This window comes from Cetorhinus maximus, unplaced genomic scaffold (assembly GCF_964194155.1).
Source record: "Cetorhinus maximus unplaced genomic scaffold, sCetMax3.hap1.1 HAP1_SCAFFOLD_1246, whole genome shotgun sequence".
Lineage (NCBI taxonomy): Eukaryota > Metazoa > Chordata > Chondrichthyes > Lamniformes > Cetorhinidae > Cetorhinus > Cetorhinus maximus.
In genome coordinates this window covers 1-17,991 of record NW_027597188.1, presented here as the reverse complement: position 1 = coordinate 17,991, position 17,991 = coordinate 1, and the positions used below count along the sequence as shown (strand labels likewise).

Below are 17,991 nucleotides of genomic sequence, written 5' to 3'. Positions count from 1 at the left end.
GAGAGGCAGAGGGGTGGTAGGGAGAGAGACAGAGAAAGAGACAAAGAAAGGGGGTGAGACACAGAGCAACAGAAAGAGAGAGAGAGGGTGAGACAGAGACAGAGGAAGAGAGGTATAGAGTGAGGGACAAAGAGAGAGAAAGACAGAGAGACAGAAAGTGAGAGACAGAGGGAAGAGATAGACACAGACAGAAAGATATAGGCAGAGAGAGAGAAAGAGACAGAGATGGGAGGGAAAGAGAGGCAGAGGGAGTGACAGGGAGAGGGAGAGAGAGATGCTATAGTTTATTCTTCTCATGAATAATGAGTTGAGACAATAGTCCAAATATCTTACAAATTCATTAAAGATTTTTCATCACTTTATACTTTACCCGTGTTCCTGGTATCCTGTGTCTGCCAAGAGACATCTCTTTGTGATGGTCTTTACCAGGCAGAACCACTGGAGTATGTGGTCTGTAATTCTCAGAACGTCTGCTTGGGGTCGTGACACTCAATCCTTCAATATCCATTTCATCTCGAGGGACTGCAGTCATCCTTTCAAATGGTGTTGGTGATCTTTGCTGGATTCTGAATGGACCGTGAAATTTGTTTGACAGGAAACCATAATGTTCCTCAGAAGGCAGCACATCGACTCGATTAGAAGGAGTTTGTGGTCTTGAATAAGGTCTGTTCAGTGTTTGCCCTCGAGCTCTTGCAAATGTTGAAGCCATGTAATATTCTCCAGGCTGTTCCTCTGTGGGTAGCAGTGTGACATTGGCTGGTAAACTGTGGGGTCCTGCAAACAGTCCTGGAATCTGAAGGTAGCTGCTTCTCATCGTTGGAGATGCCTGTGGGGATGGAAGGATGTCAATCCTCCCAATTGGAGTGTGAGGCCTTATCAAAGCTCGGCTGGCCCTCTGGGATGAACCCATGTGGTGGACGTCTACATGGGATCTGCTTTCTGATCTCTCTAAGGGAGACTGGGCTCTTTGTGAAGACCTTGAGAATGGGACAGGGGGTTTGGATGTCACTGGTGAATTCTGGGGGATTGAGGCCCTGTCCAGTGACCCCTGGGAAACTCCCTCAGATGGAGTTTCACTCAAATGGCTGCCTTGTTGTCCCTCTGATAGGATCGCATATCGGTCATCGGGAGTGTGTGATCTTCGCAGTACCTGGTACCTCGGAGTGTCAGATGTAATGGGCAGGGAGTTGGAGCGCAGAGATCTGGTAGTTCGGGAGCTGATGAGATCTGGAGTGTTGGATGGGAAGATTCTGCTCTGATAGATGCTGATCGCTGGGGAAGCTTCATGGTGCAGCCTCTCCTCCTGCTCCTGATTGAGATAGTAACTGGGGCTTTGCTGCTGCATGTTCCCCGAGCTGAGACTGATGGGGATGGAACGTTCCCCATGGAGTTGGGAGCTGACTGATGATACTGGATAACCATCAACAAGGCATTCGTACACATGGCCAGACGCAGTCTTCACTACATAGTGCCTGGTACAAAATTAAACAAATGAACAAAAGCTGTTAGGCTGTTTTTGTTGCATAACCATCATCAGTCTTCACTCTCTGTCCAACATGGCCAGTAACATTCCAGCTCCCTTGAGCTTTGACCTGAACTCCCAATGCCTGGGGAGGGTGGGCTGGCTATGGGCAATGTTGGTGCTGGTTAATCTTAACCAGACAGCAGTGAGGAGAACACATTTGGACTCAGTGCCACAAGTTAGGAGAGGAAAGGGGAACATGTTAATGCTGATCACTACCCAGACTGATGCCTGCTGGGATTGTGCACAGAAGCAGCCAGGGATGTGATGCATCTCATGATCAACCAGCTTGTTATCCTGTACACTCTATTGACATATACAGAGTGGGCACTCGAAGAACCAAACTGAAACACACTAACCCTCAGGAGAGTCAGTGCTGGAGGGAATTGCAGCAAAATGTTAAAATATGTCACTGTCCTGCAAACCTTATATATCAGAATAATGTGACTGTGATATTCAGCATGTAAACCCCTCAACAGACTTTATAGTTTAATTGCTGTGTTGTTTAGAGTTAGAGAGAGATAGGTCAGCGTTAAACAATGTGACTCTCTCTCTGAACAGCTGCCTCTGATACTCTACAGTGACTGTGAACACAACAATTAAACTAGACTCACTGCCCTAGAAATTGTCATGTAGGAGTGAATCCCTCAAACAATCCACTGGTCAGTGATGGTCAGTACTGACCATTCATAAACCAGCCGGTCAGTACTGACCATTCATAAACCAGCCGGTCAGTACTGACCATTCATAAACCAGCCGGTCAGTACTGACCATTCATAAACCAGCCGGTGAGTACTGACCATTCATAAACCAGCCGGTCAGTACTGACCATTCATAAACCAGCTGGTCAGTACTGACCATTCATAAACCAGCCGGTGAGTACTGACCATTCATAAACCAGCCAGTCAGTACTGACCATTCATAAACCAGCCGGTCAGTACTGACCATTCATAAACCAGCCGGTGAGTACTGACCATTCATAAACCAGCTGGTCAGTACTGACCATTCATAAACCAGCCGGTCAGTACTGACCATTCATAAACCAGCCGGTGAGTACTGACCATTCATAAACCAGCCGGTCAGTACTGACCATTCATAAACCAGCCGGTCAGTACTGACCATTCATAAACCAGCCGGTGAGTACTGACCATTCATAAACCAGCTGGTCAGTACTGACCATTCATAAACCAGCCGGTGAGTACTGACCATTCATAAACCAGCCGGTCAGTACTGACCGTTCATAAACCAGCCGGTGAGTACTGACCATTCATAAACCAGCTGGTCAGTACTGACCATTCATAAACCAGCTGGTCAGTACTGACCATTCATAAACCAGCCGGTCAGTACTGACCATTCATAAACCAGCCGGTCAGTACTGCTGTTACAATTAGCCTCAGGGTAGAGATGTGTCCAATTCAATGAGGAACAGTTTCAGGACAGGAGTGTGGAAACAAGGCGATGGTTAATGGTCAAACATGAGGATTGGATCGTTACAGGATGATTGGTGAACTTTAAATCACTGGTTTAGATCAAACCTTGGACCTGTAATTGGCAAGAACATTCCAGAAAGGACCTGACCACTGAAGGGCAATGATTTACACAGTGGATTGACATCTGACTCCAGTTACATCTGTTCCAACAGGAGGGGTCAGTGAGGATTGGAAACCTCAGCGACTCAGTCATTCTCGCAATCTGGGTGATCTGCTCCTATCCCCCCCCTCCCCTTCCCCTCCCCTCATTCCCCTGCTCCTACCCACCCTCCCAACCCCTCCCCTCCACCTCTCCTCATTCCCCTGCTCCTACCCCCCCTCCCTCCCACCCCCTCATTCCCCTGCTCCTACCCCCCCTCCCTCCCACCCCCTCATTCCCCTGCTCCTACCCCCCTCCCACCCCCTCCCCTCATTCCCCTGCTCCTACTCCCCTCCCACCCCCTCTCCTCATTCCCCTGCTCCTACCCCCCTCCCACCCCCTCCCCTCATTCCCCTGCTCCTACCCCCCTCCCACCTCCTCCCCTCATTCCCCTGCTCCTACCCCCCTCCCACCCCCTCCCCTCATTCCCCTGCTCCTACCCCCCTCCCACCTCCTCCCCTCATTCCCCTGCTCCTACCCCCCTCCCACCCCCTCCCCTCATTCCCCTGCTCCTACCCCCCTCCCACCTCCTCCCCTCATTCCCCTGCTCCTACCCCCCTCCCTCCCCCTCCCCTCATTCCCCTGCTCCTACCCCCCTTCCACCCCCTCCCCTCATTCCCCTGCTCCTACCCCCCTCCCCTCATTCCCCTGCTCCTACCCCCCTCTCACCCCCTCCCCTCATTCCCCTGCTCCTACCCACCCCCTCCCCTCATTCCGCTGCTCCTACACCCCCCTCCCACCCGCTCCCCTCATTCTCCTGCTCCTACCCCTCCCTCCCACACCCCCTTCAGTACCCTGACCCTGCCCCTCTCTCACACGCGGCGATGGTTCTCTCTTGCTGGTCAGATCTTTCCTGAAGGGAATCAGTCGATTTTACACATTGGGAAATGAACTCCAGACTGGATCCTTCCTCAGGTCCTCACTCAGATTCTCTCCCAATGCTCCCTTCAACCACCCTAATACTCCCAGCCTGGGGGTACAGTCTGCGCTCAGTCTGGGGGTACAGTCTGCGCTCAGTCTGGGGGTACAGTCTGCACTCAGCCTGGGGGTACAGTCTGCACTCAGCCTGGGGGTACAGTCTGCGTTCAGCCTGGGGGTACAGTCTGCACTCAGCCTGGGGGTACAGTCTGCGTTCAGCCTGGGGGTACAGTCTGCGTTCAGCCTGGGGGTACAGTCTGCGTTCAGTCTGGGGGTACAGTCTGCCCTCAGCCTGGGGGTACAGTCTGCCCTCAGCCTGGGGGTACAGTCTGCCCTCAGCCTGGGGGTACAGTCTGCCCTCAGCCTGGGGGTACAGTCTGCCCTCAGCCTGGGGGTACAGTCTGCCCTCAGCCTGGGGGTACAGTCTGCCCTCAGCCTGGGGGTACAGTCTGCGCTCAGCCTGGGGGTACAGTCTGCCCTCAGCCTGGGGGTACAGTCTGCGCTCAGCCTGGGGGTACAGTCTGCGCTCAGCCTGGGGGTACAGTCTGCCCTCAGTCTGGGGGTACAGTCTGCGCTCAGCCTGGGGGTACAGTCTGCCCTCAGCCTGGGGGTACAGTCTGCCCTCAGCCTGGGGGTACAGTCTGCCCTCAGCCTGGGGGTACAGTCTGCCCTCAGCCTGGGGGTACAGTCTGCCCTCAGTCTGGGGGTACAGTCTGCCCTCAGCCTGGGGGTACAGCCTGCGCTCAGCCTGGGGGTACAGCCTGCGCTCAGCCTGGGGGTACAGCCTGTGCTCAGCCTGGGGGTACAGTCTGCCCTCAGTCTGGGGGTGGGGTACAGTCTGTTGGATTGAGGGGTGGGGTACAGTCTGTTGGATTGAGGGGTGGGGTACAGTCTGTTGGATTGAGGGGTGGGGCACAGTCTGTTGGACTGAGGGGTGGGGCACAGTCTGTTGGACTGAGGGGTGGGGCACAGTCTGTTGGACTGAGGGGTGGGGCACAGTCTGTTGGACTGAGGGGTGGGGCACAGTCTGTTGGACTGAGGGGTGGGGCACAGTCTGTTGGACTGAGGGGTGGGGTACAGTCTGTTGGACTGAGTACAGGAGCCCACATAGTGAGGTGAGAAGGCGTATGACCCAGGCCGAGGGTCAGTGTGGTGTTGAGCAGAGACATGGTAAGACCCAGGATGGAGATGCCCCTGTGCATGTACACTTTACTGTGTATTTGTACATAGTTACAAGTAGTTAATAAAGTCCGGGACACCCTGGTCCACTCCTCCATCACCCCCTACACCTCAACCCCCTCCCACGGCACCTTCCCATGCAACCGCAGAAGATGCAACACCTGCCCCTTTACTTCCCCTCTCCTCACCGTCCAAGGGCCCAAACACTCCTTTCAAGTGAAGCAGCATTTCACTTGCACTTCCCTCAATTTAGTCTACTGCATTCGTTACTCCCAATGCGGTCTCCTCTACATTGGAGAGACCAAACGCAAACTGGGCGACCGTTTTGCGGAACACCTGCGGTCTGTCCGCAAGAAAGACCCAAACCTCCCTGTCGCTTGCCATTTTAACACTCCACCCTGCTCTCATACCCACATGTCCATCCTTGGCCTGCTGCATTGTTCCAGTGAAGCTCAACGCAAACTGGAGGAACAGCACCTCATCTTCCGACTAGGCACTTTACAGCCTTCCGGACTGAATATTGAGTTCAACAATTTTAGATCTTGAACTCTCTCCTCCATCCCCACCCCCTTTCCAATCCCCGTTTTTTCAAATAATTTATATAGATTTTTCTTTTCCCACCTATTTCCATTATTTTTAAATGTATTTCCATCCATTGTTTTATCTCTGCCTTTTAGCCTATTTCGATCCCTTCCCCCCATCCCACCCCCACTAGGGTTATCTGTACCTTTATTAACACATTCCTTAGATAATACCACCAGCTTCAACACCTCTTTGTCCTTTTGTCTGTGACATCTTTTGGTTATCTCCACCTATCACTGGCCCTCTATCCAGCTCTACCTGTCCCAACCCCCCTTAAACCAGCTTATATTTCACCTCTTTTCTATTTTTCCTTAGTTCTGTTGAAGAGTCATACAGACTCGAAACGTTAACTGTGTTCCTCTCTGCAGATGCTGTCAGACCTGCTGAGTTTTTCCAGCTATTTTTGTTTTTGTTAATAAAGACTTGTTGTTAACATACAGAAGACTGTGAAACTTCCTTAAAACAGACACATTCTGTAACCAATACCATTACAACATTGTCTGTGTCCAGTCTGGGGGGGATGAGTACAGTCTGGAGGGGAAGTACAATCTGAACCCAATCTGGGGTGTGGGTGGCAGGGGTACAGTCTGTGCCCGGTCTGAGAGGGTGGGGGGGGGGGGGGGTACAGTCTGAGGGGGTGGGGGGGGGTACAGTCTGAGGGGGTGGGGTGGGGGGGTACAGTCTGTGCCCAGTCTGAGGGGGTGGGGGGGTGGGGGGGGTACAGTCTGAGGGGGTGGGGGGGGTACAGTCTGTGCCTAGTCTGTGGGGGGCGGGGGGGTGGGGGGGGTACAGTCTGAGGGGGTGGGGTGGGGGGGTACAGTCTGAGGGGGTGGGGTGGGGGGGTACAGTCTGTGCCTAGTCTGTGGGGGGCGGGGGGTGGGGAACTGCTGCTTAAGGTGAAGCAGGCAGTTGGTGCTGGAACTCTGTGCCCTGTGCCTATTCATCCTTCACTTCCATTGACAGGAATTCTGAGGCACTGGGATTAATAGTTATTGTTGCTGGTGATCTTTCAGCTATTATCCCAGGTTAAAGATCATCTCCAGCTCTGTGGCTTTAACCTCATTCTGTGAAGTCTGGATTAAAAATTACCTCAATAAATAATACAGCTCAGCAACTCCTCACAGCTCCAGTTAATCAATTAGCACCTCTCCATTTCATGCAGTTTATAAAAACAGACACAGAGTCAGAAAAACATGGGGTGTGTCACTATCCTGTGATGTCCCCTGTGTGTTAAATGGTGAATGCAGCAACAGAAACTGAAACCAGATAAGGACAGCACATCAGCACTGGTTGATTTTTAAGGTGGGGGGGGGGCGATCTTTACCACTGAGCGATGGATAATGACCGGAATCTTCCCCTCTGAGCCTGTGACTGTGGAATCAGTGACACACTGACTGCTTCACCATCATCACCAATCGGAAAGAAAAGCCTGCATTTCTTTAGCGCCGTTCAAAACCTCAGGACATCCCAAAGCCTGTCACAGCCAGTGAAATATCTGCATTGTAGCCAGTGTTGTAATGAAGGAAACTCAGTGGACAATTTGTCCACAACAAGACCCCACGAACAGTAAGATAAAAGCAAAATACTGCAGACGCTGTCAGACCTGCTGAGTTTTTCCAGGTACTTTTGTTTTTGTCCCACAAACAGTAATTTGATAATGACCAGAGAATCTATTTTGTGATAAAAGCAAAATACTGCGGATGCTGGAAATCTGAAACAAAAACAAAAATTGCTGGAAAAACTCAGCAGGTCTGACAGCGTCTGTGGAGAGAGAGACAGAGTTTACGTTTCGAGTCCATCTGACTCTTCATCAGAGCTGAAGTTCTGAAGAAGAGTCATCTGGACTCGAATCTATTTTGTGATATTGTTTGGGGGATAAATATTGGTCAGGACACCAGGGAGAACTCCCCAACACTGCTTTAAGAATAGAGCCTGTGAGAACTTTAACATCTGTCTGAGGGGGCAGACGGGCTCGGTTTAATCTCTGTCTGAGAGACAGACAGGCTCGGTTTAATGTCCAAGGCTACAAAAGGATATCGATAGGTTAGGTGAGTGGGCAAAGATCTGGCAACTGGAATTTTTAAAAATTCATTCACAGGATGTGGGCTTCGCTGGCTGGGCCAGCATTTATTGCCCATCCCTAATTGCCCTTGAGAAGGTGGGGGTGAGCTGCCTTCTTGACCTGCTGCAGTCCATGTGGTGTAGGTACACCCACAGAGCTGTTAGGGAGGGAGTTCCAAGACTTTGACCCAGTGACAGTGAAGGAACGGCGATATATTTCCAAGTCAGGATGGTGAGTGACTTGGAGGGGAACTTCCAGGCAGTGGTGTTCCCATCTATCTACTGCCCTTGTCCTTCTAGATGGTAGTGGTCGTGGGTTTGGAAGGTGCTGTCGAAGGAGCCTTGGTGAATTCCTGCAGTGCATCTTGTAGATGGTACACACTGCTGCTACTGTGCATCGGTGGTGGAGGGAGTGAATGGTTGTGGATGTGGCGCCAATCAAAGCGGGGCTTTGATTGTCATGGAGGGTGCTGAGCTTCTTGAGTGTTGTGGGAGCTGCACTCATCCAGGCGAGTGGAGAGTATTCCATCACACTCCTGACTTATGCCTTGTAGATGGTGGACAGGCTCTGGGGAGTCAGGAGGTGGGTTACTCATCCCAGGATTCCCAGCCTCTGACCTGTTCTTGTAGCCACAGTATTTATATGGCTAGTGCAGTTCAGTTTCTGGTCAGTGGTAACCCCCAGGATATTGATAGTGGTGATTCGGTGATGGTAATGCCATTGAACATCAAGGAGATTCTCTCTTGTTGGAGATGGTTATTACCTGGCACTTGTGTGGCACAAATGTTATTTGCCACTTGTCAGCCCAAGCCTGGATATTGTCCAGCATTTGGACATGGACTGCTTCAGTATCTGAGGAGTTGCAAATGGTGCTGAACATTGTGCAATCATCAGCGAACATCCCCACTTCTGACCTTATGATAGAAGGAAGGTCATCGATGAAGCAGCTGAAGATGGTTGGGTCTACGACACTACCTTGAGGAACTCCTGCAGTGATGTCCTGGAACTGAGATGACTGACCTCCAACAACCACAACCACCTTCCTTTGTGCTAGGTAAGACTCCAACCAGCGGAGAATTTACCCCTTGATTGCAGACAGTACCTCAACTTAACATCTTATTGAAAAGAAAGCATCTCTGACAGTGCAGCACTCCCTCAGGACTGACCCTCTGACAGTGCAGCACCCCCTCAGTACTGACCCTCCGACAGTGCAGCACTCCCTCAGTACTGACCCTCTGATAGTACAGTACTCCCTCAGTACTAACCCTCCGACAATGCAGCACTTTCTCAGAACTGATCCTCTGATATTGCAGCACTCCCTCAGTACCGTCTCTCCAACAGTGCAGCAATCCCTCAGTACTGACCCTCAGACAGTGCAGCACTGCCTCAGTACTGCCCCTCAGATAGTGCAGCGCTCCCTCAGTACTGACCCTCCGACAGTGCAGCACTCCCTCAGTACTGACCCTCAGACAGTGCAGCACTGCCTCAGTACTGCCCCTCAGATAGTGCAGCGCTCCCTCAGTACTGACCCTCCGACAGTGCAGCACTCCCTCAGTACAGACCCTCCGACAGTGCTGCACTCCCTCAGTACTGACCCTCCGACAGTGCAGCACTCCCTCAGTACTGACCCTCCGACAGTGCTGCACTCCCTCAGTACTGACCCTCCGACAGTGCTGCACTCCCTCAGTACTGACCCTCCGACAGTGCTGCACTCCCTCAGCACTGACCCTCCGACAGTGCGGCACTCCCTCAGTACTGACCCTCCGACAGTGTGGCACTCCATCAGGAATGACCCTGTGACAGTGCAGCACTCCCTCAGTACTGCCCCTCCGACAGTGCGGCACTCCCTCAGTATTGCCCCTCTGACAGTGCAGCACTCCCTCAGTACTGACCCTGTGATTTGAAGCTGCAATGTTCTGACTGTGAGGTAAGAGTGCTCCCCATTGAGCTTCAGCTAACCAGACCTCCTCACTTAAAAAAATGTTCCTGAGGTAGGAGTTGCTCTATATGACCTGTGACCCCTCAGTCACCTATAAGCTTCAACATCTGGTCACCAATATTTTATTCATCTTACTTTAGTCAGTGAACATTCTTCCTTCTCCCTTCTAAACACCGAATTCCCCAGCTTCCTCCTGACAGCGTTGAAACGAAGTCTCGATCACTTTGTCTCTGACCCGAATCAATCTTTCCCAGGATTTATGACATTTTCTAATTCCCTATACCGATGGATGAGATCAGGGAGCGGGTAATAAACATGGGCTCTTCCTACTTATTATTCAGTTACTTTGAGGATATAGGTCAGGATTCAAGGAGCGTTCTTGTCTACTCACTCGTCCCGCTGACCTTCGGGGAGTTTCCCTTTCTGGGACCGAACCCATTGCTCCACATGAGACAGCGAGCTCCTTCTGTGTGGTTCCGTGTACTCAGCCCCAGGATTGGGAGCATCTTCAAACCTGAATGCTCTGTTATGAACCCCACTTGTAGGAGTGGGAGGTGGGACAGTGCCATTCGGTGTTGGAGGGGTCAGCTGCTCGAGGGAGATGGTTAAAGACGGGTCACCTCTGTGACTATTGGTGGGAGCCAGGAGTTCCTGTCTGACTTTCTCCAACTTCTTTTCCATCATTTCGCTCCTGGAGCCCAGTGGGTGCCTCGGTTCAGAGAGTTTTGCGATTTCCAGCGACTCTGCACTTTGAGCACTTCCGCTCTGCTGGAACAGGCCAGATTTTGTGAAATCTTCAAAGCTGGAAAATTCCTGCTCCTGAGGAAGACGCTTTGAAGATTTCATTGAGGAGATGCTGCAAAAACAAAGGATTTCAATCAGTTCAAGGTAAATAAACTGACAGTGAGTCGGGCACACTGTTAAAACACAAATCTTCGGTGTTAAAGACAAACTGACCCTCAATATGAAGAAACTTATTCTATTCAACATGATAAATATCACCGATGTAAATGGACAGATGAAGCACACTGTTCACTGTCAGCTTCAATGAGCTCTTGTGATTTGAATAATTCTTCAGCTAGCCCTCCTCTGAATTTCCTGTGTCTTAACTCTAAGCTTCAGACATTACCTAAATACTCTTCCTCCTCTCAAACTCATATTCTGTGCCTATCAGAGTTCTTTATTCTATCTGCCGTTTGAAATCATTCAATAGAACAACTTCTAAATTAGGGAACTTCCATTCGGTTTCTTTTCATCTCAAGTTATTAAACTTCATGCTCGACCACAACAAATAATCACATTTTGCTTCTCTTGTTTTGTATAAACGTATGAATAAGGATCAGGAGGAGGCCATTCAGCCCCTCGAGCCTGCTCCACCATTTAATAAGATCATGGCTGATCTCCTATCCCAACTCCACCTTCCCACGTTACCCCCTTTCCCTTAATTCCTTTAGTGTCCAAATACCTATCAACCTTGAACATAATCAATGATGGAACGTCCACAGCTCTCTGGGAGTGGAGAATTCCAAAGGTTCACAACCCTCAGAGTGAAGACATGTCTCATCGCAGTCCAAAATGGCCAACCTCATATTCTGGAACCATGTTCTGGATTCCCCAGCCAGCTCCCCATGCTCCCTGCATTGACCAATCCTATGATTAATCTAGAGGGAGAAGGCAGGGGAGTGGTTCTGGGTGAATCGCTCTTTCAGAGATCTAGCACAGACACAACTGTGATGCTGAATGGCCTTCTCCTAGGCTGGAGCCATTCTGTGATTCTAACCATTCAATAAGATCACCTCTCATTCATTTAAACTAGTGAATATAGGGCTAGTTTACTCAATCTCCCCTCATTGGACAAATCCCTCTTCTCAAGAACCAGCCAAGTAAACCTTTGCTGCACTCCCTCTAGAACAACGTCATACGCCCAGGGTCAAAAAGTCTAACACACAATTCTGAACATCCAACCTTTTCCATTATTGAGCAGTTGAGGAGATAGACCCCCCACATTGCAGGATCATCGCTGGAACCTCAGCTATTCCCAAGCTCTGGAAATAATTTTAATGACTAGACTTAGGGCAATGTATCCAAGTTTACTGATCTTACAAAGCTAGATGGAAAATTAACCTGTGAGGAGATCACAAAGAGACAGCAAAGGGATCTAGACAGCTAAAGGGAGTGGGTAAGGCTGAGGGAGGTGAATTATAATGTCGAGAAGTGTGAAAATATCCACCTTCGTAGGAAGAATAGAAAACAAAATTAAAAATAGGAGACGAGGACCGGCGTGTCCTGTACAAGCATTGCAGAAAGTTACCATGCAGGTACAGTAGGGTAATGAAGAAGGCAAATGGTCTGTTAGCCTATATTACAAAGGGATTAGAGTAAAGAAGTCTCACTACAATTATACAGAGCATTGGTGAAACTACAGCTGGAGTACTGTGTGCAGTTTTGGTCTCTTTACCCAAGTACGTTGTCCCTTCAGATTCCTGAGGTCTGAACTTTGGCAGAGTGAAAATAATACCAAACAACAGGATTACATGAGAAAGAGCAGATTCCATTGGGATTGTGTACAATGGGAGGGAATGGGAAGGGGTTTGATCCATTGGGATTGTGTACAGTGGGAGGGAATGGGAAGGGGTTTGATGCATTGGGATTGTGTACAGTGGGAGGGAATGGGAAGGGGTTTGATCCATTGGGATTGTGGACAGTGGGAGGGAATGGGAAGGGGTTTGATCCATTGGGATTGTGTACAGTGGGAGGGAATGGGAAGGGGTTTGATCCATTGGGATTGTGGACAGTGGGAGGGAATGGGAAGGGGTTTGATCCATTGGGATTGTGTACAATGGGAGGGAATGGGAAGGGGTTTGATCCATTGGGATTGTGTACAGTGGAAGGGAATGGGAAGGGGTTTGATCCATTGGGATTGTGTACAGTGGGAGGGAATGGGAAGGGGTTTGATCCATTGGGATTGTGTACAATGGGAGGGAATGGGAAGGGGTTTGATCCATTGGGATTGTGTACAGTGGGAGGGAATGGGAAGGGGTTTGATCCATTGGGATTGTGTACAGTGGGAGGGAATGGGAAGGGGTTTGATCCATTGGGATTGTGTACAATGGGAGGGAATGGGAAGGGGTTTGATCCATTGGGATTGTGTACAGTGGGAGGGAATGGGAAGGGGTTTGATCCATTGGGATTGTGTACAATGGGAGGGAATGGGAAGGGGTTTGATCCATTGGGATTGTGTACAATGGGAGGGAATGGGAAGGGGTTTGATCCATTGGGATTGTGTACAATGGGAGGGAATGGGAAGGGGTTTAGCATCGACCTGGATTTGACAATAATACATTACGAGTGTTTTAACTCCTTACTTGGCGTTTTCAGATTCCACACGTGCTGATTGGATCAAAGCTCTGATCCATCCATTCATATCTTCCTGAGTGTCAGCGCTGAAGTAATATGTCCTCATTCCTGGGTGTTCAGCCTATTGGACAGGAAACCACCAGTAAAGGTTAAACAGCTCTTTGCTTCTGAATGTTTGTTAAAACACTCTCTCCATCCACTCCCTCCTCCTCTTAACATTCAACCAGCTTTAGAAATGGATTGCTGGATAATGGAGCATTCATTGCTTCCAACCAGCAATCCCACATCACCAACTGCATCGAAACCTGTAAATCTCAGTAAAGACATTCAATTACTGGGACCTGGTCTTTATATCAGTTCCATGTTCTAACTCTAACCCTAAAGCCTGGAGTCCCCACTTCACCCTGAATGATCTGTCTAGTTCATCTTCTGCCAGGATTGCAGAAGTAATTGGTCCTGGACAGAAATCTCAGGAATTTCCATGAGAAAAATGCAAATAGAGACTCCTCTTCCGGTGGCCCAAGTTCCCTGGGCTCCAAATCTCCACAATCTGCCTTTAGACTCTGTCTCAGCCACTAAGGATTTGTTGATTTTCGTGCTTAGACCTGGAACCCAATTGTCATTTCTAAAGATTGCTCAGGTTTTACCCTAGTTGATTCACAAACAATAAGGTTACACCCAGGTGGAATCACCCCAACCCCATGCCCTTGCCCCTCACATCTGTCCTCCCCCTCCCCCTCTCCCTCCCCCTCCCCCCAGCACCCAATGCTCTCTCCCACTCCAGAGTGTATCTCGGTTGGATTCTGTTATTTTCTTCCCCATGTTTCCAACTCAAATTATCCTGAACCTTGAAAATGAATTTCCGTGTTTTCCGATCCTGTGGAACAGCAGCAGAGATGATGTAACTCGGCATTGGAATACTCCCCAGGATTCTCTCTTCCCGACTATCTGTGGAACACAAGATACAGAGAATCAGCTCCACTGGTTAACCCTTTCTCCCAGGTAAAGACCTTACCCTATTTCCCATAGTGAGTGGATAGGGAGCGGACAGTGAATGGACAGGGAGTGGACAGGGAGCGGACAGTGAATAGACAGTGAATAGACCAGGAGTGGGAAGGGAGCGGACAGTGAATAGACACGGAGTGGGAAGGGAGCGGACAGTGAATGGACAGGGAGTGGGAAGGGAGCGGACAGTGAATAGACAGGGAGTGGGAAGGGAGTGGACAGTGAATGGACAGGGAGTGGGAAGGGAGCGGACAGTGAATAGACAGGGAGTGGGAAGGGAGCGGACAGTGAATGGACAAGGAGTGGGAAGGGAGCGGACAGTGAATAGACAGGGAGTGGGAAGGGAGCGGACAGTGAATGGACAGTGAATGGACAGGGAGTGGGAAGGGAGCGGACAGTGAATGGACAGGGAGTGGGAAGGGAGCGGACAGTGAATGGACAGTGAATGGACAGGGAGTGGGAAGGGAGTGGACAGTGAATGGACAGGGAGTGGGAAGGGAGCGGACAGTGAATGGACAGGGAGTGGGAAGGGAGCGGACAGTGAATGGACAGGGAGTGGGAAGGGAGCGGACAGTGAATGGACAGGGAGTGGGAAGGGAGTGGACAGTGAATGGACAGGGAGTGGGAAGGGAGCGGACAGTGAATGGACAGGGAGTGGGAAGGGAGCGGACAGTGAATGGACAGGGAGTGGGAAGGGAGCGGACAGTGAATGGACAGGGAGTGGGAAGGGAGCGGACAGTGAATAGACAGGGAGTGGGAAGGGAGCGGACAGTGAATAGACAGGGAGTGGGAAGGGAGCGGACAGTGAATAGACAGGGAGTGGGAAGGGAGCGGACAGTGAATAGACAGGGAGTGGGAAGGGAGCGGACAGTGAATGGACAGGGAGTGGGAAGGGAGCGGACAGTGAATGGACAGGGAGTGGGAAGGGAGCGGACAGTGAATAGACAGGGAGTGGGAAGGGAGCGGACAGTGAATGGACAGGGAGTGGGAAGGGAGCGGACAGTGAATGGACAGGGAGTGGGAAGGGAGCGGACAGTGAATGGACAGTGAATAGACAGGGAGTGGGAAGGGAGCGGACAGTGAATGGACAGGGAGTGGGCAGTGAATGGACAGTGAATGGACAGTGAATGGGCAGGTTCAGTTACCTCGGTAATAAAAGAGACAGAAGTCAGACAGGACAAACCATCTTCTTTTCCACAGCTTAAGGCCACAGCTGTCCTGAAACAGAGAGGAACATCTCAAATCATTCTGCAAGAGTCTGTAGATATAGGAGATGATGCACTGATTACCACTGATTGCAAAAACACTCTTCAATCGTGTGGGATCCTACACATTCATTTATTACCCACAATTAGTCTAGGTGCTGACTCACTGGGGGACAGTTCCTGAAGGTGCTGACTCTCACTGGGGGACAGTTCCTGAAGGTGCTGACTATCACTGGGGGACAGTTCCTGAAGGTGCTGACTCACTGGGGGACAGTTCCTGAAGGTGCTGACTCTCACTGGGGGGCAGTTCCTGAAGGTGCTGACTCTCACTGGGGGACAGTTCCTGAAGGTGCTGACTCACTGGGGGACAGTTCCTGAAGGTGCTGACTCTCACTGGGAGACAGTTCCTGAAGGTGCTGACTCTCACTGGGAGACAGTTCCTGAAGGTGCTGGCTCTCACTGGGAGACAGTTCCTGAAGGTGCTGACTCTCACTGGGAGACAGTTCCTGAAGGTGCTGACTCTCACTGGGAGACAGTTCCTGAAGGTGCTGACTCTCACTGGGGGACAGTTCCTGAAGGTGCCGACTCTCACTGGGGACACTCACTGGAATCCCTCTGCTCCAGACCCAGGATTTTGGAGGCTCTGGGCTACGCCAGGTGATTTTACTGAGAAAGCCACCAGAGGGAGCCCAGGTTCCAGATTTGAAATGTGCCCCGAGATACTCACCCTCATTTTTAAAATTTATTAGAACTGTGGGCACTCAGGGTTAGGGCCAAGGTTATTGCCCATCCCTAATTGCCACTCCCCTCGTGATGCCATCAATGCCCAGGGGGTATATCCCAGGGGTAACAGTGGCGCCTGCTCCAGTCTCAATGCACTAAATGACATCACAGTAATTTTAAAGGACAGAAACTGGGTGTTGGGCAGTGAATCCACATTTTTAGAATAACAGCCTCCCAATTCCCACCCTCTGTAACTTCACCCCCTCCCCTCCCCTCCCCCTCCCCTCTCCTTCCCCACCCCTCTCCCTCCCCATCCCCCTCCCCTCCCCTCCCCCTCTCCCTGCCCACCCCTCCCCCTCCCCACCCCCTCCCCTCCCCTCCCCTCCCCCTCCCCTCTCCTTCCCCAACCCTCTCCCTCCCCCTCCCCCTCCCCACCCCCTCCCCTCCCCTCCCCACCCACTCCCCTCCCCTCTCCCTCCATCCCCCTCCCCTTCCCCACCCCTCCCCCTCCCCACCCCTCCCCCTCCCCTCCCCTCCCCCACCCCTCCCCTCCCCTCCCCCTCTCCCTGCCCACCCCTCCCCCTCCCCACCCCCTCCCCTCCCCTCCCCTCCCCCTCCCTCTCCTTCCCCAACCCTCTCCCTCCCCCTCCCCCTCCCCACCCCCTCCCCCCTCCCTCCCCCACCCACTCCCCTCCCTCTCCCTCCATCCCCCTCCCCTTCCCCACCCCTCCCCCTCCCCCTCCCCACCCCCTCCCCTCCCCTCCCCCACCCCTCCCCCTCCCCCTCCCCTCCCTTCCCTTCCTCCCCTCCCCCTCCCCTACACCTCCCCCTCCACCTCAAAACTGCTCCTCACCTCTACCCCTTCCACACCTCCACTGCCTTTACCCATCGCTACTCCCTGTCCCAACCCAGCCCCCTCCCCACCCACACCCCCCCCACATCCCACACACCCCACACCCCCCACTTCCCACCCTCCACACCCCACCCCACACCCCCCACAACCCCCCATCCCACACCCCACACCCCCCACCTCCCACCCTCCACACCCCCCCACCCCCAACCCCACACCCCCAACCCACCTCCCACCCCCACACCCCCCACTCCCCCCCCCACACCCCCCCACTCCCCACCCCCACACCCCCCAGCCCCCCTCCTCCACCCCACTGTCCTCTCCCACTCTGCATTTCCACCTCCCTAACCCCCCCTCCCAAGTACCTGTTTGTGGAGCCAGCCCCGAATCACCGTCACTGAGTTGGGGTCTCGTTTTATTGCCTGGTCTCTCTTGGCGAAAGTGTGAACTTTCTTCATTGTTCGAACAGCCCTTAAACAAAAACAGATCAACGGTCAAACTGTTCAACGTTAAATTATAAAGACAGGTAATCTTTCAAATTTACGGAGTGATGTAATTGAGGTGATTAAATGAGTTGATAGGGCAGTTAGAGAGAATCTATTCCCTCCGTTGGGGAGTTCCCAGAACAAGGGGACAGAATCTTAAACTTGGAGCCGTTCAGAGGTGATGTCAGGAAGGATCCTTCACACACGGGGGGGGGGAAATCTGGATCTCTCCTGGGGAACAGTTGGAACTCTCCAGACTGAGTTCAATGAATTACAGTAGGTAAAGGGATTGAGGCAGGTTATATGGAATCATTATGGCACAGGAGGAGGACACTCAGCCCATCAAGTCCATGCTAGCTCCCAGTCAGGCCGATTCCCTCACTCTCTCCCCATGGCCCGGAAAGTTTATTTCCCACAAATGCCCATCCAACCTCCTTTGAAATCATTCATCATCTCTCCTTCCACCCCCCTCACACCCAGTCAGTTCCAGGTCAGTACCACTCGCTGAGTAAAACACATTTCCTCCTCACATAAC

At 51.7% G+C, this 17,991-nt stretch overlaps 1 protein-coding gene across 1 annotated transcript in view; it reads right to left on the bottom strand.

The window, feature by feature from the left end:
• The window catches only part of LOC144675959 (pleckstrin homology domain-containing family A member 7-like), a gene marked incomplete at its 5' end in the record, with an annotated part of 49,662 nt that extends 32,220 nt beyond the window's left edge, over nt 1-17,442 (bottom strand). Inside the window, 6 exons of the mRNA XM_078536478.1 lie at nt 371-1,472; nt 10,223-10,687; nt 13,197-13,309; nt 14,036-14,136; nt 15,339-15,411; nt 17,337-17,442. Coding sequence (XP_078392604.1) covers nt 371-1,472; nt 10,223-10,687; nt 13,197-13,309; nt 14,036-14,136; nt 15,339-15,411; nt 17,337-17,442 — 1,960 coding nt within the window. The remainder of the gene's footprint in view (nt 1-370; nt 1,473-10,222; nt 10,688-13,196; nt 13,310-14,035; nt 14,137-15,338; nt 15,412-17,336) is intronic.
• Between the last annotated feature and the right edge of the window lie 549 nt (nt 17,443-17,991).